Genomic DNA, 26,536 nt, shown 5'->3' with positions numbered 1-26,536 from the left:
TTTTTCTCGAGAACTTAATATTAGTACTTAACTTGCAACCTCCCTCACTTCCCCACTTCTATATTCGTCAGTTTATACTACAAAAATATTAGGAAAATTACATCCAAAATAGGGAAAATACTGAGGAATTCCAAAACTTTGCAGACTCTACGCATTAATATATACTTAAGTACATAAGTTAAAAAACTTTTTCTAGTGAGATTATTTTCTCTCATATTTGAAAATTATTACATTTAGATTCGGTGTTTCAAAAAATTTCTAATTTGATAGCATTTTTGACAGTTAATCATTTCCGTTATTTCCAAACTAAATTGGCATGATTTCAAGTTCTTTATTTCCATTAATTATAAAGCTGAAGTCCTTTTTCATTTATTTCCAGAAATTATAAAGGCAAGAAATTCCAAAAAGCTAAATTATCCAAAACACGTAAGTCCATTTCCTAAACTTTTCTTCACAAATATTCAATATTTGATTTAAAAAAGTGAATATTATGCAAATCTTTCATATCTTTCAAAAATTTTTACAATGTTTCTGCAATAAGCGATGACCGCTTGAATTTACATTGCCTATTTCCGAAGAAAACAATTTCGCTGGTTTCATACGACAGATAAATAATACTGAGATTGGAATGACGAATTGTTCTCTAGTCAACAGAAACTCATGGTTTTATCCCAAATTTCCTTTGTATTGTATTCATAGTGATTTTCATATCTCAAAGTGAAAAATTTATGAATTAGCAAGATTGCAGCTATACTATACTAAAAAGTTCCTGTAAAACTAATAAATAAAAACAATGAATATGACAGAAACAGTAGAAGATATTGCATCTTCCAGCAAAAAATATGATTATCCTTCAATCGTATCCAACATTTTTCGTAAACAGCCTAAACCAACTAAATTTGTACTACATCGAAGAAATCAGGCAGTTACTATAAACTGTATTTCGCGCTGGTAGAGTTTTTGTATTGGACGGAAATTCTTTTTCATTATTTGTCCTGTTTTGTCGTGCAAACTTCGGAAGAGTGCAAGCTGAAAAGCAGAAGCATTACAGTGTTTCCGGAAAATGTTTAAATAGTTTCTTGGAAGCCTTCCAAGAATTATTTAAAGAATGATTAAAGCGCAATCATAATTAGTAAGTACATCAATACTTATACAATAATTTATGAGAAATTTGTCTAAAGCAACTATCACTTCTGACACTTTATTTCAGAAATAAATCCCTGACTTTTCTGATAAATTAAATTTTCAAATTAATATACTTACAAGAAGATAAAAACTCTCAATCATTTTAGAGAGGAGAACGGAAAAGTAATAACTGTAGAATGTGACTGGGACATGATCTAAGTCAACAAATTAAGACAAAATTAAAATGGTGCATACTATTTTTAGAGCAATTATTCAATGACACGAACTAAAAATCAGTCACGAAAAAAAGAATAAAATGCCGCCCTACTGTGCGGATACTTGCTACTCAAATTTCATAATGATGAATTTTTGGTATGAAAACAATAAAAATAAAAGTCCATAAATAGGAAGAAAATTACGAAAAAAAACAATGAAAAGAAAAAAAGCACCTGAGATTTGGTGACAACAATGGGTTCAGTGAAAATTGTCCATGTAACAACTTCAGAGCATGGCGGCGTGGTCAAAGATCCCATATATCGCCAAAATGATTTTCTATTTTTTGGCAACTTATCATCCAAAAGGATTCCTTGTATTTGTTCACTTTGTGCTGCAAATAAAAATCGAAATTTTCTCAACAAATGTAATAATTGCAGAGGAATTAGAATTTTCAGCAGTTTTTAATAAATAATTTTTTTCGTAAGTTTCAAATAGATTTATCTTGAAGAGTTATTTATGTTTCAACTTTTAATAAAGAATAATACATTTTAAAATGCTTAACAAAATATCCAGTTTTGATAAGCAGTGGTTCATAGATCTAAGGAAATAGTCATAAGGAAAGTACTAATACGAGCAGTACCATCCAAAAAAGGTTGAATTCATTAAATAAGCTGACTCAAACTCTAAGCATGATTATGAATATGAATACGTGGAACAGTTCAAATGAAATTTGAAGCTTTGGATTCTTAAATCGAACCGTTTTTAGATCTTAACCTTGCTTCAGATTCGTAAAGTGATGTATTTCCCGCGATACTGGAGGATTCAAAAGTATTTGCAATCTATCTAGAGATCCAGAAATTATAGGAAACACCGCAAAAGAGAAATAAGGAGTGAAAGTGTTTCAAAAAATCCTAATAAGTCAAGAAATCAGTATTAGATGTTAGCAAGTTGAAATATGACAGTAAGGAACTGCAAAAACCCTAAAATAAAAAGAAATATTTGTCGAATGCAACAATAAGAAATTTAAAACTATGCAAAGTCCGTACATTCTTTCGACACTTTCCCAAAATTCATTAAACTTTGAATGGATAAATTCCTTCTTTAACTAAGAATAGTAGCTATCAAGCAATAATCAATAATAATTAAAAGCTAACCTGGATCGATTATTTTATTGAGGACGCTGCATTCTTGAGATAAAGCGTTGTCATCATCACCAAGAACAAGGAAGACACCAACAACGGCTAGTTTGTTGGGGTTTGCAAGACCTTCATGCACAAGATGTAGCTCTGCCGGATAATGTAGGCCAGCTAAAGTGTGTTCGGAACCTAAAGAAAACATTCAGACGCATTTTTAATGCTGTTAACAATGTGACGGAAAAAAAGAGATGAGCTGGATTCGATCGATCTTCACATACGATTTCCGAGTTGCCCTTTTGAAAACTACAACACTACTAAAAAAAGTGTAGAAGAGTGCAACTCATAGCTTAACTGAATCTCATCACAGCAGAAGTTTACCTAATACAACTTTCCCAACCCAAGTCAAGTAATTGGTTCAATTCATTAACGAATAATGAAACGATCTGGATAAAATTATTGTGCCTACCTTCATTATCATGTAATCCCCAGTGGAAATGATACTGTACCAAACGATAAGTTTGGTCAAAACCGCCACCTCGAATTTCTGGCACATTACTTATACAGTGAGGTTTTACTTGCACTAAAAAATCGTTACTTAGAAACAAAACAAAATTTCTTTTTTTGATAAAACTAACATGTAAAAAGATTTTTAAACTTGTAAATACTTCAAAAAAATCTTCTGAGGTAATTTGATTTTATAAATATGCTATTCCTGGTCTACTTCGCTTAAAAGACCAACTTAGTCAACAGTTCTATGTGTGTCTAATTTATACATTTAATTATGAAACAGAGATGAACAAGGAAGCAGTTTAATCACTGAAGATGAAGTATCCAGACAGTTCAATGGTCCCATAGATAACAGATCTGTGTATCAAATAGAATCATAATACACTCTCCATTCAAGACATTACTACTTACCAATTTAGTCATGATTTCTAGTACTCCGTATGGCAGTCCAAGTTTCATACGTAAGATATAAAATATCTCAGCAATACCATAGGCAAGGAACGGCGTCAGTTCTGTCTTGAACGCCCTAATTCTTTATGAGATATCTACTGTAATCAAATATCCCCCAGGAACAATAACACCAATCGCAAAAAGACGATCGGTTTTTATTCATTCAAAAAAAGAAAATTTGGAAAAAATTTACCAGAATGTCCATTATTGACAATTTCACCTTTAAATTTCACATCATAATTCAGAAACTTAAGCGGTTCCATTGTATTATATTTCATCAGACATAAATCCAGATTTATCGGTGACTGATTACGACCATCAGCATTTGGCCAATATTTTGGTCCTAGAATAATTAGAAAGGTAGGATAATTAGAACAAAATAAAGAGAAACAGTGTATCTTCTAATTACATGACTGATCAATCGGAATATAAAAAGAATAAAATTGTAAAAAAAGCAAAAAAGCAAAATTCGGGATTTATTGAAGAGTTCATTTCTAGAATTCGCTGCTTTTCAGCATATTATAATTTTGAAGTTTACCTCTCTTTTCAAATCTGTGTTATAATTCTCAAGTGGTTGTTTTTGAATTTGTAGAATATTAGGAATCTTATAATATACATGACAGTTCCGGAATCTGATAATATGTTGGCGAATCTTCTAATCCGTTGAAAAATTTTCTTTATTAATTAAAAATCTTATTTTCGTCAAAGCCTTATGGAATCAGAAAAAAATCATTAAAGAATTCATCACAAACTTGTAAAAAACTCACCACATTCACTCTCTTCATCATAATCCCAATTCACTGAAATAAACTAATGTTGTTTAAATAACAATCAAGAAATTCCAAAACCCGAATTTCTACCGAAAGATCAATAATTATAATCACCCAATCAATAACTATAATCGTCCCAGTCAGGATTTATTTGAAATTCTATATGGATACAAAAAATTTACAGGCATGAATTTACATAAAGGCTTACTTGGACACATGAAGAGAAGAACTATTATGACAAATTGTGACACAAATTAGCGTCTCCTTTCTATATATGCTGCAAATTTACTAAAATTTGATAATAAGAGCGATAGTAAACAAACATATGTCGTTTTACTGCCAGTGTTTGTCTGCAATTTCTAATGCAAATATTGGCAAAAACAGGAAGTGAAACAGTATAGTACGGAGTTTACAGATCACAATAATTCGGAATTAGAGAAAGGGAATGACAGAATCGGAAAGTACCTAATTAACCTTGCAAACAAAGAATAACGAACAAAGTTGGTGGGAAATACAAATATGTTTTGAATGAAAGCGACTATTTGAATATCTGAATATGAATAAATGATGTGAACTTCTTGCTGAAAAGTTTTTGAATGAAAGGAATCATTTGAATATGATGATGCGAAAAGAAAGGAAGAAATATCAGTTTGGAATGTGAAAGGCTAGACTTAGACTTAAGCTTAAATAAGACGAGGTGGGACAGATTGATATGCCCACTCCAAATTCGATTCAGCTCCTCATTCTATTCGGACAACAACTAAAGAGACGAGAGAAGGAAGTGCATTCATTGTCAGCTGACAGCAATAATATTTCGGTTGTGATCACAACATACCGCCCATTTCGAATTGAAGGGGAAAATGGGCCATCCTTCCTGGAAATAAATCACGCTGAGAGTGCAATAACAGGTTGGTGACAATTATGGGAATAATGTCTCGTGATGATTATACTGATAATGATGCTTACTATCATTACGTATAAAAGTTGATCGGAGGATAGACAGGAGGGACAACATCAAAAGCACATTTGTCCAACTTGACCTTTGTGTGGGAAGGGGGCAGTTAATCAGTTTCCTTAGGTTTCTTTATAAAGGCACAATGAAACTGTCACTCTGATTACTGTTAAGTAATCAAATGCGGACAGTTATAATCGATTTTTGGAAAAGTTAAACCACTGTTATAGAATAACAGTTTGTTAATGTGATCGTTCGTTAATCGTTCATCAGAAAATTATTTGTTGGTTGCTTCTTAATGCTTTCTTTCTATACATCTATTAAACGAAGACATTCGAAAACACATATAAATAGCTCTCGAATTCCCATGAATTCTGCATTTCATCGCAGTAGTAGTCTAATCAACGGGTTCAAGTGAATGCTTAAAAGACCGGCACTCTTCCTAGGATACTAAGATAATGAATGGGCAGGCTATAGGAATTAGCCAACTTATCGTCATCATCATCTTATTTCATTCATATAGGATAGACAATGTCTCCGGAAATGTAAGTGGAAGGTGAATTCCATTCTGTATGGTTTTTATTTTAATTTCTGTACCACATGCAATACGTTACGCGTCCGATGTCACACACCACGTCATTCCGAATTACAAGCCAATCAATAAGCCCAACTTACCATTGCATGAATAAACAGAAAAGTGGAATGTGGCAAGCGATAAGTCACTCGAAGTGCAGCGTTTAGGCGTTGAAACGTGATGTTGCGGGAAGCAAAAAGTATACAACACAGATGCGTCGTCAGTCACAAAGCACAGATATAAAAAATGCATGCTTGAGATCGAAGTGAAGCACGTGTGTGTCACTTTTAGCGGACTGCTTCTTCTCGCCACCACTGTTATTCGAACAGCATGCTGACGAATGAAGTGCAGCTGATCGATGTCACGCAGCGTGCACTCGTTACACAATTTATGCATTTCAGTCTGACAATATGAGACCACATGACACTCACTGCCGATCGGCGGTCGCATCAATCAATCGGGAGTGTTGCTTTTGCGCACAACTTACCTCATTCAATTGTTCTAGAAATTAGGGAAATAGCTCCCTTAAATCATTTATTGAAAATATCAATAAGTTCTTGTTAAATTACTTTATTGTCGAATTTGAACATCTAAGCAAATTATCGGGTCGGATGAGACATCTCTTCTATAAGAGTTATCATTTCATGAAATAGTACTCCCTTCTCATTAAGAACTAAATACGTCAAGAGAGAAGAATGAAAAGTAAAGAAGTAATAATGTTTGAAATTTTGATGTTCATGAAAGACTACAATTGATTATAATTTATTAGGGCTTTTTGCTGTTAATGGATTGCTACTCGCAATATTTAAATGAAATCCCTCAAATAAGATCAACAAAAGTGGCGGGCGAGTTCGAAAAAGAGAAAAACTGTCACTTTTGTTGTGAAGACTGTAGTGAAAAAGTTTGAAAAGATGTTTTCTCATTTTTGACTTTTTTCCCTGAAAATTTAATTTTCTTTAGCTTGCTTTTTTTTTAAAAGAATTTGTTCCTTATTATTTACACTCTGTTGCTGCAATAAGGCACTAACTTATGAGAATTATATGGGCTTTGAGGTAAGATTATCATTGATTTGTTAAACTTGCCAAATGAATACGAGATAACAATGAAATGAATGTGTTTCTTAAATTCAATAACACGAAATTTTTGGGTAGAGTAATGAAGTGTTAACCATGAAAGCTAAGTGGAAAAGAATTACCCGAAAATTTGTTTCGAATATTGTACAAATAGTTCGTATAAATGACATATTCGAATATGAAGACTAACCTAACTAACACTTGAAATTGTAGGTGTCCGACATATGTAGACACTACTATTTAAGTATATGAATGATATTGACAAGCGTACTGCCATTTAATGACTTATCTCGAAAAAAGTACTGCGAATCTGCACAAAAATCCTGTCCATTCAGCACATGACACTTGATAACTTCAGCTTTCAGTCCCAGTATTTCTTCCTCTTCGTTTAAACCGAAATGCTTAGAAAAAGCTTAAATAAACTGCAAAATACTCAAAGAGCCTAAATAAAAATAATTGAATGTGAAGAACGTATCCACAATCAATTTTGTTGATTGTATGATTTCAATGGACAGAATCAGAAGAAATGCAGCCAGAATTAGTTTAGTTACCAGATGTTCATCGAAGTCACTTAGTCACCATGAACCGTACAGAAATGGCTTTTAGTCAGATTAACTTCGTCATTTTAATGCTTTCATTGTAAGAGTTTACACTTTTCGAAAATTCTTAGGATTTCTTTCATTCTTATGTTTCTTTTTTCTTTATTTTCTCATTTTTCTCCTTTATTCTACACTAAACCCAGTTGAACTTCAATTTTCTAAATGAGCCAATAGCGTCTTCATCTTTTTGAACATAACTTCGACATTTTCGTACAGTTTTTGTTCTGGCTTCTTTTTTTTTTTTTTTGGGTGGGGAGGGGAAGTATTTCACAACAATATAATATCGTCATTATATTATGAAACTTCGGAATGTTAGTCGTTCAAGAAATCCAATGCCAACTACTGCACATACAAATCACGCGGACAGTGATATCTCAATTTAAAGAAGCTATTTTCAAATTGAAGAAACACTGTATCTTTCATAAAAACTTTATCAAAGCAGTAGCAAAAAATGTTTCTTGATTTGAAATTTAAAAGTAATAAATTCATTCTTATTCAACTGCTACTTTACAGTTCTTTCTGCATACGTTTGTGTTGAGTAACAAAGTCAACCAGATATAAAAATAAGATTTCTTGATATTGTATTAAATGCATTAAATGCAATAATCGTTGTATAAATATCATTAGAAGCACAAACTTCAACAAATGAATAAAAACATACGAGCATAGCAGAGATAAATAAACCAAAATCAGAGTAATCTATAATTGATCCCGAACATGTGCAACCTCAGCTCCTTCACTTTCTTCACATTCAAACATATCATGTTTCCATACTTCATCAGCTGGATTTCTTTCAGGGTGCTTTTTATGATAGGAACCATGAATGTCATCGTGAAGAACATCATCGCCCCTACGCGCCTTAATTCATGATCATTATCAAATATGTATGATGATTATGATGATCTAGTCATGACTACAGCTATCTATAAATCATTTCTCCGTTTTTATCAACTCTGGAATTTTCTTCTATGATAACACACAATAAGATTTTCATTAAACAAGGGAAATAGCGATGTACCAGAAAATATTTATTTCAAGTATCTCAAAAGATGCTATTACTAATATTCTCGATATACAAAGACGCGATTACTAATACACTCGAGAAATGTTCGAAAAATGTACAGGTCTTACGAGCACCATTTTGAACCAAAAATGGTGACAGAATGACTACAGATAAAACAGATTTCCGGTTCTTATGCCAACTAATTATATATAACATACAGTAACTGAAATCACAATATGCAAATTTAGCTGATAACTATAGTGATAAAAGCAAATTATCCTCTACTAGAAGCAATAGAACAATGCTTACTGCCTTTCAGACGGCTGAAATTATAAATGAAATGATAAAATGAAAAGTTTGCGGAAGAGAAATCAGTCACGATAACTTTATTATTGGGAAGCATGATATATTGCATTTAGCAGAAGAGGACCCTATCTTAAATTTGTTCAGTAGTCTATGTGAAAGTCCTCATATTCAAAAGCTCAAAACTCCCACACATGCAACATAACATGAAGTAGAGTTAAGTCAAAATTCAAAGACATCAGAAAAAAATTTCTTAATATAACGGATATCACAATTTGAGATGTGTCACCGATCCAATCGTGCGGTCGGTAAACATACAGTAGAGAAAATATCTCAGTCACCATAAAATGGAAAAAAAAAAATAATTATATAATTAAGAACAACATATTTTGCATTTGAAATAGCATGAAATTGTATTTGATGAATTAAAAGAGAAAAATCTTGTTGTAAACCGGGATAAATTTATAAAAAATACCTTTCGAACATTGCGCCAACCAACTGGTAGCGATTGCCAACCACTATCAGTAAAAGCCGAGTATCTTGACCGAGATATGCGCACTGATTTTGTAGCTCGATCATCATGCTTTAAAATCAGAATGAATGCAACAGACAATCTCCAGGAGAATAATGAAGAAATATTAGAACAGAGCTAAATTTGAAGAAGCGTTATTTGGTGGGCTATCTTATTTGTACTTCCCAGTTTGATAAAGTGAGACAGACATCTTAGTAACACTGCATCACATCATCCGATGTCACACGAAAGATAGAGTATATATATATATATATACTCTCTGAAGTTCACCAATATTTACCACTGCATAATATGTAGCTCGTTTAGAAATACTGGTAGCCTTTGTGTGGGAAGGATTACCGTAAAATAAGAGCGTCCTGTAGGAACTTTACACGGATCGAACAGATTCATCACCGGCTTCTCTTCATCGTTTGTTGATTTGTTCTGCTCATTCCCTCGCTGATATGACTGACGACTATTACGCCCTGCAAAAATATCTTGTCAAATAATCTTGTGGAAGACTTTCTAACTAAATAACAAATATATTGCTTAAAAAGGATAAGGAAACATATCTAATATCCAAAATCTTGAAAGAACACGAAATATATTTCTTATCTTAATCACTAAGACTTCTGATAGTATAGGAATTTTAGAACTGTTAATAAAGAGAAGTAATTCTTAATGATTATTTGAAGTTTCTACAAGAAGTTGATCAACCTTTAAATTTCAAAGAAATAAAGAAAAATAACCGTAGTATGTACGCTGATCGGCCAAGTCGCCTCCTCCAATGCCGCGTCGCAGCGGATACATCGGAGTGCGACGATATTCCATTCTGTAAATAATATTTATTTTCTAACCAACCTTCGGCGAACATACATATATATATGAAGCCACAAACTTGGTCAAAACGGCTCTCTTTCAGCAACGTTAGCAAAAAACAAAAACAAGCAACGATTCTGATTTGGGGCTCTCCCTCTCAAATATGTGACATTATATATACCGAAATGTCACCAATCGTCCACACTTACCCTTGCCTCATTCCAAATCCACTGAAATAGAAAAAGTGGTGGAAAACAAAAAGAAATCAATAAGCGCAGTAAAATTTCTTCATTATTCTTATAATAAGTCCATATATCTACGCAAATGGAGCTTACCTGTTTCTTGAGCCCAAAAATCCACGCCTATCCATTATGCCAGCAAACTGACGATACTGCATTCTTTCAGAACGATTCTAGAAATTTGTTAAACTATTTGAGCTAAGAACTAAATTTCTGTACAGATAGAACTATTCACATGAATCCTACATTTTTTTTTTCTTTTGTTAACAGCCTTTTTATTACTCAGCAACCATGGACTGCTCTTGAGCCCCACAACAGTTGATGGCAAGTCATTTGTAAAATTGTAGCAATGTGTTTCATTATCTCAACAAGAACTTCACGTTATTTCAAAGAGCGTGGTTTTTAGAGAAGGAAACTTGCCTTAGATGCAGTTGAATGAAACAATGTGAAAGAAGACTCAGAAAATAGGCTGCAAATTCAGTTCATTTCATGAACCAGATTAGACATTATAGAAAGTTTTTTAATCTTAATAAGCCTACAACCTCAAGTTTTATTGTTTTGGTATTATTAATCGTTAATATTAGGAGGCAATGAAATGGCAGTAAGAAAACTACAAAAATCTATACTTTAGATCTAAATGAATTTCTAAACTTCGCTTATTATCTCTACTTCTGATACCGCCTTTTGTAACCTTTATTATGATATTCTAAAAACAGCGCGCTTTCTCTTAACGCAACTGTTAAAAAAAACAAAAAAGATGTCGCTAATCAAGATAAACAGAAGAACCACTTACATGAGTGCCATCTTTTCCACGGTTTCCTGGAAACAATTACATTAAGAACGTTTAGTTTAACGATTAACATGTCACCTTTTTTTTGCAAGGTTATGTAACTCAGACTAATAAAATACTAGAATATCTGTAGTGATCAACTTAGAAGATATAAAGTGAAGCTTTAATTTGGAAATAATTAGTATTTCTTAGATCTTCCTAAATTTAATCTTTTACTGATAACAGTATCTTAAAATCCCAAAACCAATACAGCCACTTAAATCAGCTGCTCAATGTTCTATCGCCACTTCATAAACTACTAATTTAGAGATGTTTACTACTGAAAGTGAAAACGCTTTCGTCGAGAAAAGCATTAGTATTTATCTTAAACTGCTTCTCAAAAGAACCGTAGCAGCAATCAAAATAAAGCAACAAGGAAAGGCAAAGAAACTCTAACTTATTAATCAACAATTTCTAACCTCCTGTGCCTATATGAAATCACGTACCACGGAAGCTGTACTGGACAGTTTTGGCATTCTAATATATAAAAATATCATCAAACCTTATATGTTGAAATATAATGATAAAGATGCAGTTTTTAACCTTTTATGCGTTAGTCCTGATTCTCTTTAATTCAAACATACATGCACAAACCAGAAATTGCACAGAAAGATATTAGAAAGCATGATCTGTGAATTAATATCTAACCTGACTTAGACTGCTGTTCTTTTTGACTTAATGCCAATATATCAAGTTCGTTGACCGGTGATGGTTTTGATTTTCGTAACGGCGACGAGCGGTAGACTACCCTCTTAGAGGACACAACTTTAGAGGAATAACCGGTAACAGCCTTTTTCGGAGTGTTGTTGCTCTTCCTGTGACGGGTTCTGTCCTGCCGGCTACCGGAACTATCCTCCAACGGCCGCCCCGATTTCTCGACTCTGCCCGCACCTAAAGACCGACTCTTCGACCCCATGCCTAATCTAACACATGTCCGCTTCAATCTGAGATTCAGTGTCATAAGATAGCTGGGTCGTGATGCAACACGTCTGTCCCACGCGATACATTTTTTACCGCAAAAAAGTAGGTAACTGTGCGAAGGAGAAGCTACTGTACTCCTAACCATGTATATGAATGACCGCAAGTTGTCAGTACTCAAGCTAAGGGCTATGTAAAGGAGCAACCCATCAATAATGCTTGTCAGACAACAGTACATTTTGATTACCACTGCTAACACGTGAAGAGAATTCTAGAATAGCTTTGTCGTAATGCATTCACCAGATATCCGAAAACTGAATTACCTGTTTTGTTGTTTTAAAGGAAATATCTTGCAATCGTTAAAGGCTACGATATTGAATGAGAAAGCTATGAGTTTATAAGAAGAGTTTTAACTGAAAATTTTGGAAAATCATCACTGTCAAAAAGCTCCTTTATAATAACTTAAATTCTATCATGAGAGATGATCGACAATAAATAGCAACCGTCAAAGCGACCTAAAGAATTCTTGAACAGCTAAAAGCTATATGAGAGAATCTAGAATGTTCTAGCATTGGAATTATTACAGAAACTAGATTGCTAAGTGGGATATTATGGGATGGATAAGTGTTTGAGCAAAAAGAACAAAAACTGTGGTCGCTAAGCTGATATTTCTGGCAAAAGCAACAAAGAAATGATTGGTAACTGAGTCTAAGCCAAATTGAATTCCGACTAGCATTGGAGAAGGAATTTCCGCTAACTGCAATTAGGTGATTTAAAATAAAGTCTTAATTTTGTTACGGATTTAAAGAAATTTTTTAAAGATAGTAAGACTTTATATCGTCTATAATAAGGACCATTAAGATAATGAATATTAAACTGGTTTCACTTTCATGCAATAAATGGAACGTTTAAGAAAGAACAAAAAAAACGAGAAAATAAATATTGCTTACGCACACTTATGTATTCGCTACGCGACAGCAATAAATCATTGGTCTTAGTGATTAAGATAAGAAATATATTTCGTGTTCTTTCAAGATTTTGGATATTAGATATGTTTCCTTATCCTTTTTAAGCAATATATTTGTTATTTAGTTAGAAAGTCTTCCACAAGATTATTTGACAAGATATTTTTGCAGGGCGTAATAGTCGTCAGTCATATCAGCGAGGGAATGAGCAGAACAAATCAACAAACGATGAAGAGAAGCCGGTGATGAATCTGTTCGATCCGTGTAAAGTTCCTACAGGACGCTCTTATTTTACGGTAATCCTTCCCACACAAAGGCTACCAGTATTTCTAAACGAGCTACATATTATGCAGTGGTAAATATTGGTGAACTTCAGAGAGTATATATATATATATATACTCTATCTTTCGTGTGACATCGGATGATGTGATGCAGTGTTACTAAGATGTCTGTCTCACTTTATCAAACTGGGAAGTACAAATAAGATAGCCCACCAAATAACGCTTCTTCAAATTTAGCTCTGTTCTAATATTTCTTCATTATTCTCCTGGAGATTGTCTGTTGCATTCATTCTGATTTTAAAGCATGATGATCGAGCTACAAAATCAGTGCGCATATCTCGGTCAAGATACTCGGCTTTTACTGATAGTGGTTGGCAATCGCTACCAGTTGGTTGGCGCAATGTTCGAAAGGTATTTTTTATAAATTTATCCCGGTTTACAACAAGATTTTTCTCTTTTAATTCATCAAATACAATTTCATGCTATTTCAAATGCAAAATATGTTGTTCTTAATTATATAATTATTTTTTTTTTCCATTTTATGGTGACTGAGATATTTTCTCTACTGTATGTTTACCGACCGCACGATTGGATCGGTGACACATCTCAAATTGTGATATCCGTTATATTAAGAAATTTTTTTCTGATGTCTTTGAATTTTGACTTAACTCTACTTCATGTTATGTTGCATGTGTGGGAGTTTTGAGCTTTTGAATATGAGGACTTTCACATAGACTACTGAACAAATTTAAGATAGGGTCCTCTTCTGCTAAATGCAATATATCATGCTTCCCAATAATAAAGTTATCGTGACTGATTTCTCTTCCGCAAACTTTTCATTTTATCATTTCATTTATAATTTCAGCCGTCTGAAAGGCAGTAAGCATTGTTCTATTGCTTCTAGTAGAGGATAATTTGCTTTTATCACTATAGTTATCAGCTAAATTTGCATATTGTGATTTCAGTTACTGTATGTTATATATAATTAGTTGGCATAAGAACCGGAAATCTGTTTTATCTGTAGTCATTCTGTCACCATTTTTGGTTCAAAATGGTGCTCGTAAGACCTGTACATTTTTCGAACATTTCTCGAGTGTATTAGTAATCGCGTCTTTGTATATCGAGAATATTAGTAATAGCATCTTTTGAGATACTTGAAATAAATATTTTCTGGTACATCGCTATTTCCCTTGTTTAATGAAAATCTTATTGTGTGTTATCATAGAAGAAAATTCCAGAGTTGATAAAAACGGAGAAATGATTTATAGATAGCTGTAGTCATGACTAGATCATCATAATCATCATACATATTTGATAATGATCATGAATTAAGGCGCGTAGGGGCGATGATGTTCTTCACGATGACATTCATGGTTCCTATCATAAAAAGCACCCTGAAAGAAATCCAGCTGATGAAGTATGGAAACATGATATGTTTGAATGTGAAGAAAGTGAAGGAGCTGAGGTTGCACATGTTCGGGATCAATTATAGATTACTCTGATTTTGGTTTATTTATCTCTGCTATGCTCGTATGTTTTTATTCATTTGTTGAAGTTTGTGCTTCTAATGATATTTATACAACGATTATTGCATTTAATGCATTTAATACAATATCAAGAAATCTTATTTTTATATCTGGTTGACTTTGTTACTCAACACAAACGTATGCAGAAAGAACTGTAAAGTAGCAGTTGAATAAGAATGAATTTATTACTTTTAAATTTCAAATCAAGAAACATTTTTTGCTACTGCTTTGATAAAGTTTTTATGAAAGATACAGTGTTTCTTCAATTTGAAAATAGCTTCTTTAAATTGAGATATCACTGTCCGCGTGATTTGTATGTGCAGTAGTTGGCATTGGATTTCTTGAACGACTAACATTCCGAAGTTTCATAATATAATGACGATATTATATTGTTGTGAAATACTTCCCCTCCCCACCCAAAAAAAAAAAAAAGAAGCCAGAACAAAAACTGTACGAAAATGTCGAAGTTATGTTCAAAAAGATGAAGACGCTATTGGCTCATTTAGAAAATTGAAGTTCAACTGGGTTTAGTGTAGAATAAAGGAGAAAAATGAGAAAATAAAGAAAAAAGAAACATAAGAATGAAAGAAATCCTAAGAATTTTCGAAAAGTGTAAACTCTTACAATGAAAGCATTAAAATGACGAAGTTAATCTGACTAAAAGCCATTTCTGTACGGTTCATGGTGACTAAGTGACTTCGATGAACATCTGGTAACTAAACTAATTCTGGCTGCATTTCTTCTGATTCTGTCCATTGAAATCATACAATCAACAAAATTGATTGTGGATACGTTCTTCACATTCAATTATTTTTATTTAGGCTCTTTGAGTATTTTGCAGTTTATTTAAGCTTTTTCTAAGCATTTCGGTTTAAACGAAGAGGAAGAAATACTGGGACTGAAAGCTGAAGTTATCAAGTGTCATGTGCTGAATGGACAGGATTTTTGTGCAGATTCGCAGTACTTTTTTCGAGATAAGTCATTAAATGGCAGTACGCTTGTCAATATCATTCATATACTTAAATAGTAGTGTCTACATATGTCGGACACCTACAATTTCAAGTGTTAGTTAGGTTAGTCTTCATATTCGAATATGTCATTTATACGAACTATTTGTACAATATTCGAAACAAATTTTCGGGTAATTCTTTTCCACTTAGCTTTCATGGTTAACACTTCATTACTCTACCCAAAAATTTCGTGTTATTGAATTTAAGAAACACATTCATTTCATTGTTATCTCGTATTCATTTGGCAAGTTTAACAAATCAATGATAATCTTACCTCAAAGCCCATATAATTCTCATAAGTTAGTGCCTTATTGCAGCAACAGAGTGTAAATAATAAGGAACAAATTCTTTTAAAAAAAAAGCAAGCTAAAGAAAATTAAATTTTCAGGGAAAAAAGTCAAAAATGAGAAAACATCTTTTCAAACTTTTTCACTACAGTCTTCACAACAAAAGTGACAGTTTTTCTCTTTTTCGAACTCGCCCGCCACTTTTGTTGATCTTATTTGAGGGATTTCATTTAAATATTGCGAGTAGCAATCCATTAACAGCAAAAAGCCCTAATAAATTATAATCAATTGTAGTCTTTCATGAACATCAAAATTTCAAACATTATTACTTCTTTACTTTTCATTCTTCTCTCTTGACGTATTTAGTTCTTAATGAGAAGGGAGTACTATTTCATGAAATGATAACTCTTATAGAAGAGATGTCTCATCCGACCCGATAATTTGCTTAGATGTTCAAATTCGACAATAAAGTAATTTAACAAGAACTTATTGATATTTTCAATAAATGATTTAAGTGAAAATACAATTTACAATTTCATGGTATTTCAAATGCAAAATGATTTATGCCATATTTATTTTTTCCGCTCCCGAATCAGACTCTGTTATTCTGAGTCATATGACCATTTTTATCATGGCCTCACTACTCAATTTTTTGTGCTTCCAAGAAACGAAACTATTAAATTTAGAAGGTTTTGGTTCAACGAAAAGGAAATGAGTTTTGATTCAGGAAAGGGATTTACTTACAAACTGTGGTGCTATACAGGAAATTATATTCATCACTTCGCCAATTGGTACAGGTAACTGTTCTTTTTTTCAGCTTTTATTCTTGCAACTAAAGTAGAATTGTGATATCATTTGAAACAAATATACTGCCTAAAATTCACGGAAAATTTTACGAACTTAAGTACCGTATTTTTATCATCAAGTCTAGGTGCCAATTTTGCACATCATTTATTTCGCCCGCCACTGAAAATGGTACTAATCTTTACGCTTTGTCTTAATTATGAATGGAATTTCATTAATAACAACCTAACGCAACGATAGCTATTAATGGAAGCTGATGCTGAGGCATCTCATTATTTCCGTTTGTAATTATTTCTGAATATATTAGAGTTGTAATCAAAATTATTGATCCACATACGCAACTCTTCCCTCAATTCTAACCAGGTTTTTCTCTTTCTCTCTTTCTTTGCCTGAAAAGTTATGCATAAAGATGACTGTTTTTAATCGGCAATGATGAAAACTAACGTTTCTTAAGGGTTTCCCGCCATCACTGACTCAAAGTTATGTTAATTGTCAAAAATTTGAATCCCTGAAGTGTTAGTTTTATCACTTTCTCGACTTTCTTTTTGAATGATTATTTAAATGTTAATATTTGTAATTCAATGATAAAGTGAGAAGTACCGTATTTTCCAGGCACAAACAAAACCATTTTCTTTACTTTAAATATTATATCTTTATAATATATCATCAAATTTGTGAATTAATGACGGAAATTCGACGATGCAAAACTTTTTGTTCATTACAGCTGTAAAAAGGATGTCTGTCTGTCGCAGTCGTTTAGTAAATTAGCAAGAAGGCAGCATAAGGTGAACAATTTATGCGATAAATGTGAGATAAAGCGGAATTAACGTAACTCTTCTCTGTTATTGTTATAAAATGTTAACATTCGACGACACATTTATGTGACGTTGTTTGTCAGTCAATCAAGTTTTCTAATATATTTAATGGATGATATCAATAATGGAACAATTGCTTTAGCCATATATCATACTGTCCTTTGGCTTCCGAAACATCCATCTTTTTATTTAAAATCGTTAGCAATTCGTGGAAAGTTATCTTTTTTCAGGAAAATGAAGCTTAAATATTAAGTATATCCAATGTTAATATCGATATTCATGATCAGGAAAGACACTTTCTTGTTATTCCTAATTTGTTCGGAACCTATTTACTGTAATTCTAGACAAATGTAACAAAATTCAAACTTCTATTTTATGATTTTTTCCTTTTTTTTTTTTTTTTTTTGTAGAGTTAGCTGTTGAAGTTTAGCATTTGATAGAGCGAACAGCAACAGTTTGCATTTTATTATCAACACTACTTGATTTAAAAGTAATGCTTCCGTAGTATGCCATTTGGTGCAAAACCAGCAATCTTGTTATAATAATCTTTACCAATTCGGAAAGCTGATTCTTACGTCGTGAACATCATCATTGCTCTTTATGCTTTACCTTTTTAATACGGTGAAAGTCTTATGATAGAAAGCCTAGAACAGAGACTGTTGCAGTTTCTGTTTTCAAGATTCGGAATAGTTGACGGTTCACAATCGACTGTAATATCTCTTTGTTGGTTAGATGATAGAAATTTTTGTGAAAATTCTAAATTACATCAATTACCACCAAAATTGGCTATGGGATATTTATTCCACAAATTAAGTAACTTTGGAACTTATGTGCTGATTGTAGAAGTAAAACGGATCTTGTTTTCACTACGTTTTTGAGGAAATTATGCTTTCAAAGAAAGTTTTACAAGGTTCTTTCTAGTTGATAAGATGCAATATTTTAATTAATTATTGTTTTATATCACATTTAAATCCTAGACTTTATTTTTTATTTCTGAATGGCATCGCCTTTTATTATATGAACCTCATAAGACAATGTTTGTACCCAGAAGCTTTGTTGCAATGATTTTCAAAAAAAAAAAAATTAAAGCAAGAATGTATTTTCCTATATGACAATGATAATGATAGTAACAAAATTTGACATCAGTAAAATGTTATCTAAGAACTAAAGATCTTTCAACAATTTCATACTTCTCGGCGAGTGATGACATTTGACTATTCAAAACTGGTGATAAATTAAATATCGCTTTTTGCAGTATTAACAAATGATTTTTTATCTTTTCGATTACTAAAGCGATAATAAATTGAATACCGTATTGCTTGAATGAGGGTCAAATGTCCGTATCATTGCTGATCTATTTTATAATAATTTGTTAAAAATATATTTGATGACAACTATAAATATGAAAATATGCTGCAGTTCAGGTCAGAAGAGGTAGTTCAGATCAAAATGTGCAACATTTCAGGTGGGATGAGGCACTGTACATCTATTAATGATTATTTGTTTAATGTTGTTTTTTACAACTAAGCTCATCTGTAAAAAATATTTCTAGCGATTAAAGTCATTGTTTTTTTAAGTAATAGGACGTGATGTGTGAGAATTTCAGGTTTTGTATGCTTTTAGCCATGAAAGTGGCATATTCGCTGTTTCTCACATTTGGTAAGACTTTTTTCTCGACGCTAAGTTCTAGTGCACTCTGTGATTCTAATTTTTGGTAAAGAAAAAATTAAGCAGCTCCACAAAAACATTGAAAAAAATGAAGGAAATGTTTCCAAGTTTTTTCATCTGACCTCTGAAATTATTTGATCTTTTGAAGAATTAATGAGATTTCCATACTTAGTGGTAGTTATGATAATCACACCAAATTATTTTTTAGAAAATATGATTTCATTCATTTACAGTAATTTTGTGGACATCGGTTGTACCGAAAAGCATTGGAGAAATCGAAGCTCCTTTAATGGAACCAATGAGATACAAAAAATGGACCAGACTGGAACCAAGTGTACGTTTCTTTGACAAACGATGGACCAGATTAGAACCAAGTGTACGTTTCTTTGACAAATGATGAGGCAAATTGAAGCCAACCAAGCCGAAAAGCCAAGCACATGTTCCTTTGCTATGAAATTCTGTTTTATAATAGTAACAGCAAATGATATTTGTAATTTCTCTTTCAAAATTATACACTTTACTTGGAAAAAAATTTATAAAGACACGAACACACTATATAATCGAACTACTCCTATGTATATATTAGCTCTATTTCTGCTTGTTAACCAGCGCTATTGAATAAAGCGCTTTTTAATAATTTAGCTTAACTGTATGACGTATTTTTTCATCCAGTTACTTGTTGAATGAAGATTAAGCGCCTTTCTTTCTTATCCTTTTTATTCTAAAACTGGCGGCACTGTCAATTTTTTATCAACAATAACCTTTGACTTACTCAACTACTTTTCAAATCTAGTAATTTAGCATTTTAAAATAAATCTTCCAAACTTATCCAATTAAATTATTCAAAGAGACTTTTTTTGGACTTTCTTCATAATGCAGTGACCTTTCATAGCAGTTTTATGCTTGTTCTACTAAAATGAAATTCTGTTCTACTAAAAAAATGAAAAAAGATCACACTAAGGAAAATGGGAAAATACAGCAGTGATAACACTTCGTAGCATCTACAGAACTGACTATAAGTGTTTCTGCAAATAATCGGATATCCTCAAAAACACCAAAAATAATATTTGGGATGTCGCTTTGCTCTCAAATAATGCAATTCTTCCCGTTATCATAAATATTTTAGATAAAAGCTAAAAAAGCTCAATCGATGTTGACGTTCACATGTTAGTGTTCTCATGAATAAGAAATAAAAACACAAAAACCGCACTGTGAATAAACGTTCTTATCAGCAAAATTGTGCAAATCAGCAAAAAATGATATCGAAAAGAATCAGTTATCAGAAGTAGGAAAATAAAATTGTACTCATCAATAATCGACAAAACATCAGCATTAATACTATATAAGTTGCTTTCATTGAAAATTTGATTTTACCCTTCTAGCATTTGGAAAATTGCAAATAAGCAGCAAAATTTTTACATGTAGTGGCAGGACATGTTCAAATTATTATAAGTAAGCAGTGAACTTCACTTTTTATTGTTTATCTTATTGCAAGTGTGTGAGTTCACGATTAAAAATGGATAATTACGATTTACTGATAATTTACGAATGCTTTTTCGCTTTCGCTTTCAATTATGATGTACAATAAACTATATAATATAGCATAATAAACTGTGATCGATTTAGCGCATTGGAAAAAATGAATAAATTTGGAATTATAATCGTGGTGCCAAGCTATGGTTGTTGAAATGAAGCGGTTTCGTTGTCTGAATTGTTAACCACTGATAGTACTCGAATATCACACATAAGAACCAAATATTCAATGCAATTGATAACAACAAGCCGATTAATGAGAAAATTGTAAGTAGTTCACTTGCTAAAATGTTTTAACAGAAATGATGAAACAAATGTGCCCAGAAAGATTCAAAACTATACTCTATAGTGACCGAATGGGGACATTGTTGACTTCAAAATTCGAGGAATTTTAGGGGTAAATGTTTAGTACTACATTAATCTTCATAAATTATCCGGATGAAAGTGTTAAAATCGAAAGCGGTCTAAAGAAACTTACAATTTCGAAGTATATTGCCGAATTGTGCCAAATTAAAAATTTCTGCTACTGAAACGGCTATGTTGACTGAAAGTTGACCACCATTTATTAGCTCTACCAATGAAAGAATGAATAAAAGAACTAATGCTACGCACCATGCTAACTGAAAGATAAGTATTATCAGATGATTAAGGTACTGGAGCGTGAAAAGATTTCATCTCTTTCATTCTGCACAAATAGAGTTACGTCTAATTCACTTTTTAGAGTCATGATGGCTTATCTCCTCTGTTCACTTACCCGACGTAGCTTATTCTTAAATCTAGCTGAGAAACAAAAGCAAAAACATTTTCCCAGCTTGGTTAAAACTTTTGTGAGATTTCTGCTACTTTTTCTGCTAATGTTTATATAATTGTTTTAATAGTAACTTGAAGCATTTTATTTGAAACACTTGAAAGATTACAAATTGAGCATTTTTCAAATCTAAATTTGAAGTGTTTATAATTGAGAGGTCTAAAAAAAAATGTTGCTAACAGTGAAATAAACGTAAGGTTTCAAGAAATTAGGTCGCATATGCAATATTCCATAAAAAAGTGATATAACTGAAAATACATCGATGAGAACAAGACAGAATTCGATACAAAAATGATGTGACATCCGATTGATATCAAACCAGAATAGTAAGCCATTAATTAATGTTGACAGTAATGAGCAAGCCCCAATCGTAATTGTACCGTGCTAAAATTTCAGTACAAACTATTAAAGCATGAGAAGGGCAAAACTTTAAAACTTCTACCGAACAAGAACTAGGTGAAAATTAAAGTTGAAACCTTGAGAACTCCTTTTCTATAAGTATTTTTCATTGTCTTTTTTTTTTCTACTCAAAAAACAAAAAAACATTGTATTCTAGCCAAAAGATGGAAATGCGAATTAAGTTACATTATGAAATATATATTTCCACAAAATGGCTTGAAATGATCTTGTGTGCAAGTGCAGGTAAAGGAACAAAAATTCTTCTGGTAGTAACCATAGAAACATTTCGAAAATTTGAAATTAAGTGAGCGTTATTCATTTTTATTAACGTCATTTTTTCGTTTGAAAACATTTCATTTTGACAGATTATGTTGATTGATGGTTTATATTGTCAACAACCTTAATATGGAGCAGCCCACAACAGCAACGATCAGATGTCGCGGTCATCAGTAATGCGAGCTGTTTTTGTTCAGCTAACAAATTCCAACCTCTATGTAAAGAAATGACAGAAAGTTTATCTGAAAAGTAAAAGAAAGCAACTTTATTCACTGATATACCGCATTGCGCAATGATTTTGATAGCATCCATAACCTATGGAAATATATTTTTACTTGTCATAAATTTAATGAATCTTGTAGAAACTGTTTGAAGAAAGTACCTTAAAAATGCCGATTTTGAGAAATAAAATTAGTTTTTTAGGCATTTGGTATTTATTAGGACATTATTCACTTTGATCAAGCAGCTTCAATAAATTTGACAAATTCGCACAGAAATGGGAAGAAAATTTGATAATATAATTTTTGAATTAGCAAACTGCTCGGACAGCGATTATGATGATTATGCACAACAAGATGTCACAATTCAAGCCAGAAAATTATAAACTTTCAGAGATTACTTTTAAATATTATTGATGAAATATTGAAGAGTCATAAACACAAATCGATCTATTGATTCCCTTCAAGAAGTACGAAATTTGCCACTCATCAATCGCTTTCATTAGAAAAGCGTATCGTATAAGTTATTAGGGAAAATGATTTATTAGCACCATTATTTGACGACTTCCACAGTTAAATCTCTCATCGTAAATTTATGTAAGCCTTGCTGGCCAGTAGTAATTTGATCAGTTAGAAAAGTGTTATCTACTGATCAGATGGAATTCCACTGGTTGAACGTGTTAGAATTTTTCTCTTGATGCTGCATTATAATATATATATTACTGAATAACGAAAAAGTTTAATTGTAGCATTAATATCAAAGATTATGTACTTTTTGTATTCCTCTTAGTAGTTATTGTATTCAGAATGTTATCAGTTTACAGAACTGTACAATGGATAGCTTTTTAAATGCTGAAATCGAAAGAAAAAGATAAGATCTGAACGAAGAGAAAGAAATTTGTATTCAGAAAGAATAAAATTTTTAAGGATAATAATAATGAGGAAAGAAAAAAGAAAAGAGAAAGAAAAGAGATTCAAAAACTTAAAAAAAGACTTGTCTTTAAGTTTGAATTTTAATCAGCTCTTGCCCCTGCCACAATTTTTTTTACTTCCTTTTCTACCTTAGTTAAGCTAGAAAAATAGTTGTAGTTTTATTATATTTTGATTTTTTTATTATTGCCTAAAGGCGGCAATAATAGTTACAAGAACAATTTTTGAAGTCTTCGTATGAAAATTTCGATTTTTAAAAGGCAATTATTAGGATACATCCTGATTTTCAGTTAAGGATTGTAATGGTTGATGCTAGTAACACAAATTTGTGAGAACAACATGTTTCACTATATGTGAATTCAGAAATTAAATTTCTATTAAAAACATTTACGCTATCTACTTGGAATTATTGAAAATCAGAAAGGAAGAGTTGAAATCTGATGCGAGCAAACAATCTGATATCTTAGGCTTTTAGTGAAAGCTATTTCGAAAAAATTATATTTCAGTGAAGTAACCAAATCAAAATGCTTGGATAGAAGTGATTTTAAAGAAATATCTGTTCATCCAAATAACTTCTGCAGGTGTTTCTTACTCCATCCCGATCATTTCCGAGAAATGAATAAAACATGGACAGTGAGAGTCGCAGATGAAAATTAATTCTTTAAAAAACTTAACTTTAAGCTTTTTAAAAAGAATGTCTTTTGCACCTGTTTCGTGATTAACATTTTGGCTTTAAAGAAACTAACAGTGATAAACATTTTCTTCAAGCATTCAGAAATTCTCAATTGAAAATTTTTATAATTGAAGGCATTTGTTTTTTCCCACATTAAAAATTTGGAATATTTTCGGATTTTTTTTTTTGTTTATAAAAAAATCGAAACCAAAACCTGAGAATAATTAAAATTTTTTAAATCTACAATTAAAAATTTTATCAAAATGCCGAATGAAAGAATAAGATGTTAGAGTATTTATTTTATCTCAATAATCTGAAATGAGTTGTGATATAAATCAACTGGACCATATTTCAATTTGCTTGGATAAAATTTCATATAAAAGACTTGCAAATAAGTGAAAAAACTTTTTTAAATTTAAGTTATCCCAGCCGAAATTTGAACTATTTTGAATTGGAATTATTCATATTTCTTAATACAAAATTCGATTTCGAACTCAGAAAAAAAAAAACTGCAATGGTAATTGCAAACACAACGTATTTTATGACACACTATCCATTAGTAGTATCAAACAAATCTCCTTAACCTTTCCAAATCTGTTCACTAAAACATTTGTTTAATTAATTAGATCTCTTAAGAAATATGGTTTTTATATATCTTGCGGCTGCTCTTCATCGCTGCTTATTTACTGTTATTAATTCGGTGATACAAATTTCGAAGCAAATATTTAACAATATTTTTACATTGAATATAATCGATAATTCTAATGGAAACTAAAGTTGTAGTAAATATAACGGATCAATTATATAGCATTTTTGGTGATGCTTTATCACTATTCAATAGTTATAACGAACGGATATTGACACAACAGTACATGTTTCAGAAAGAATAGAAATTACTGATACATGTTTACGCCTAAAAATCGGAACTTGATATTATATACGCCATCTAATCTAATAGTTAACTTCATATCAGAATAATTTTTCATTCGGCCTAACAATCCTCTAACTCCAACAACTTTGCACTGATCTGAGGCTTGTACGACATTCAGTGATCGTTCATTAATCTCTACCGTCTTATATCATGCCTCAGTTTACTTGTACCCTATGCAGAATGATATCACATCACTCTTTCGCTAATCTTTAACTGAAAAATCCATTTCTATACAATCATACAATTACTGCAGCAATGGAATACAGTAAAGGAAAGCAATAGGAATCCGAAAGTATGTAAATCTGAAAAACAGAGTTCTTAACAAGGACAAGCATTAGATGCCTGTCTCTTTTCAAAATTTACCAATAAGAACACTTGCGCATGACAACTAAATTTAAATTTTAAATCCAAGAACTCGCCAAACTGAGTTCTGTTTGTTTGAGGAAATGAAAGAGACTCGAAATAGCTATTTAAAAATTGGGCAAATATGACAGAATGTATTCGTTATCCTTTGTTTGAAAGACTGCTATGCATTTATTCATTGTTTTGGTCAAAAACATGTAATGCGATCTTCACGTTAAACGCATATGTAAACGATACCTTTCATTTAGTATCGAACTCTCATGATCGATTACTCCTTGCACTGAGTCTAGTGATTGTTGACCCTAAACTCGACTGAAATTGTTTATAGGTTGAAAAATGAAATGGAAAAAGTATTGAAAAAAACATTAGGAAGGAAAAGCTGTAAAATGTAGTATCAAATATTCTGGATATGAATGATGAACGACGTGTCTCCAAAACCGTAGATTGGTTCACATTCTTGATTTGATTTTTTTGTCACCGGTTACTACAAGTTATTTTTGAACTTTCCTCTGGAATTCTACTTTATTCCTTTAATCTGATTACTCTCATACTCATTGTACTTCCTTATATCGATCCAAATCATTCACCTATTTATTTCTCATTGTAATATGCAGGACACTGCTCTGCAAAACGGCTAAAAATATTAGCGAGTAGGTAGAAGTGGACTGGAAGAATGATCAGGAAAGGGGAAGAAGTAAGATGACCCAAGGTTCCTCAATTAATGAATTAAATTCATTACAAATTAAATAATAACGAAATCACGTGAAGAGAAGCGAAAAAATTAAATAGGACGAATGCAACCTCTAAACAACTGTGATTCATAAGGAGTGATTAATTAAGTGAATTAAGTATTCAAGTTTCTCGCTTCCTTGTCTTTACCAAATTCATTTTACTAAATGAAAACTAAAAAGAATTCTTCTCGATAGTTTTCGATAATTTATTCTAACACTAATCAGCCACTCTGCTTCTCCATCGGTGTTACCTCTATAACTACTATAAGTGTACAGTTTTTATTATTGTCACCC

At 32.0% G+C, this 26,536-nt stretch overlaps 5 protein-coding genes across 5 annotated transcripts; 2 read left to right on the top strand and 3 right to left on the bottom strand.

The window, feature by feature from the left end:
- Positions 1–918: 918 nt before the first annotated feature.
- Bma-cah-3 (Uncharacterized protein) lies at positions 919–4,422 on the bottom strand (the record flags this gene model as incomplete). The annotated part of the gene is made up of 7 exons (XM_001897917.2): positions 919–1,029; positions 1,575–1,732; positions 2,496–2,666; positions 2,944–3,057; positions 3,628–3,777; positions 4,202–4,234; positions 4,413–4,422. 7 exons carry the CDS (start codon positions 4,420–4,422, stop codon positions 919–921), a joined length of 747 nt encoding a protein of 248 aa, XP_001897952.1.
- A 3,679-nt stretch (positions 4,423–8,101) lies between these two features.
- Positions 8,102–12,022, bottom strand: Bm9529 (Uncharacterized protein; the record flags this gene model as incomplete). Its single annotated transcript, XM_043075164.1, has 8 exons — positions 8,102–8,260; positions 9,184–9,291; positions 9,580–9,704; positions 9,969–10,051; positions 10,248–10,268; positions 10,374–10,450; positions 11,071–11,096; positions 11,755–12,022. 8 exons carry the CDS (start codon positions 12,020–12,022, stop codon positions 8,102–8,104), a joined length of 867 nt encoding a protein of 288 aa, XP_042931098.1.
- A 1,212-nt stretch (positions 12,023–13,234) lies between these two features.
- Positions 13,235–14,762, top strand: Bm9528 (Uncharacterized protein; the record flags this gene model as incomplete). The annotated part of the gene is made up of 3 exons (XM_001897916.1): positions 13,235–13,285; positions 13,574–13,681; positions 14,604–14,762. 3 exons carry the CDS (start codon positions 13,235–13,237, stop codon positions 14,760–14,762), a joined length of 318 nt encoding a protein of 105 aa, XP_001897951.1.
- A 4,563-nt stretch (positions 14,763–19,325) lies between these two features.
- Positions 19,326–19,777, top strand: Bm1251 (Uncharacterized protein; the record flags this gene model as incomplete). The annotated part of the gene is made up of 2 exons (XM_043075163.1): positions 19,326–19,371; positions 19,614–19,777. The coding sequence occupies 2 exons, from the start codon at positions 19,326–19,328 to the stop codon at positions 19,775–19,777; spliced, it is 210 nt and encodes a 69-aa protein (XP_042931097.1).
- Positions 19,778–21,035: 1,258 nt separating this feature from the next.
- On the bottom strand, positions 21,036–22,708 carry Bm14173 (Uncharacterized protein; the record flags this gene model as incomplete). Its single annotated transcript, XM_043075162.1, has 4 exons — positions 21,036–21,196; positions 21,392–21,533; positions 21,902–22,105; positions 22,520–22,708. 4 exons carry the CDS (start codon positions 22,706–22,708, stop codon positions 21,036–21,038), a joined length of 696 nt encoding a protein of 231 aa, XP_042931096.1.
- Between the last annotated feature and the right edge of the window lie 3,828 nt (positions 22,709–26,536).

The sequence above is a fragment of the Brugia malayi genome (assembly GCF_000002995.4).
Source record: "Brugia malayi strain FR3 genome assembly, contig: Bm_v4_ChrX_scaffold_001, whole genome shotgun sequence".
NCBI lineage: Eukaryota > Metazoa > Nematoda > Chromadorea > Rhabditida > Onchocercidae > Brugia > Brugia malayi.
Note: the sequence above shows the minus strand (reverse complement) of the source record. Positions and strands in the feature narration are given on the sequence as shown.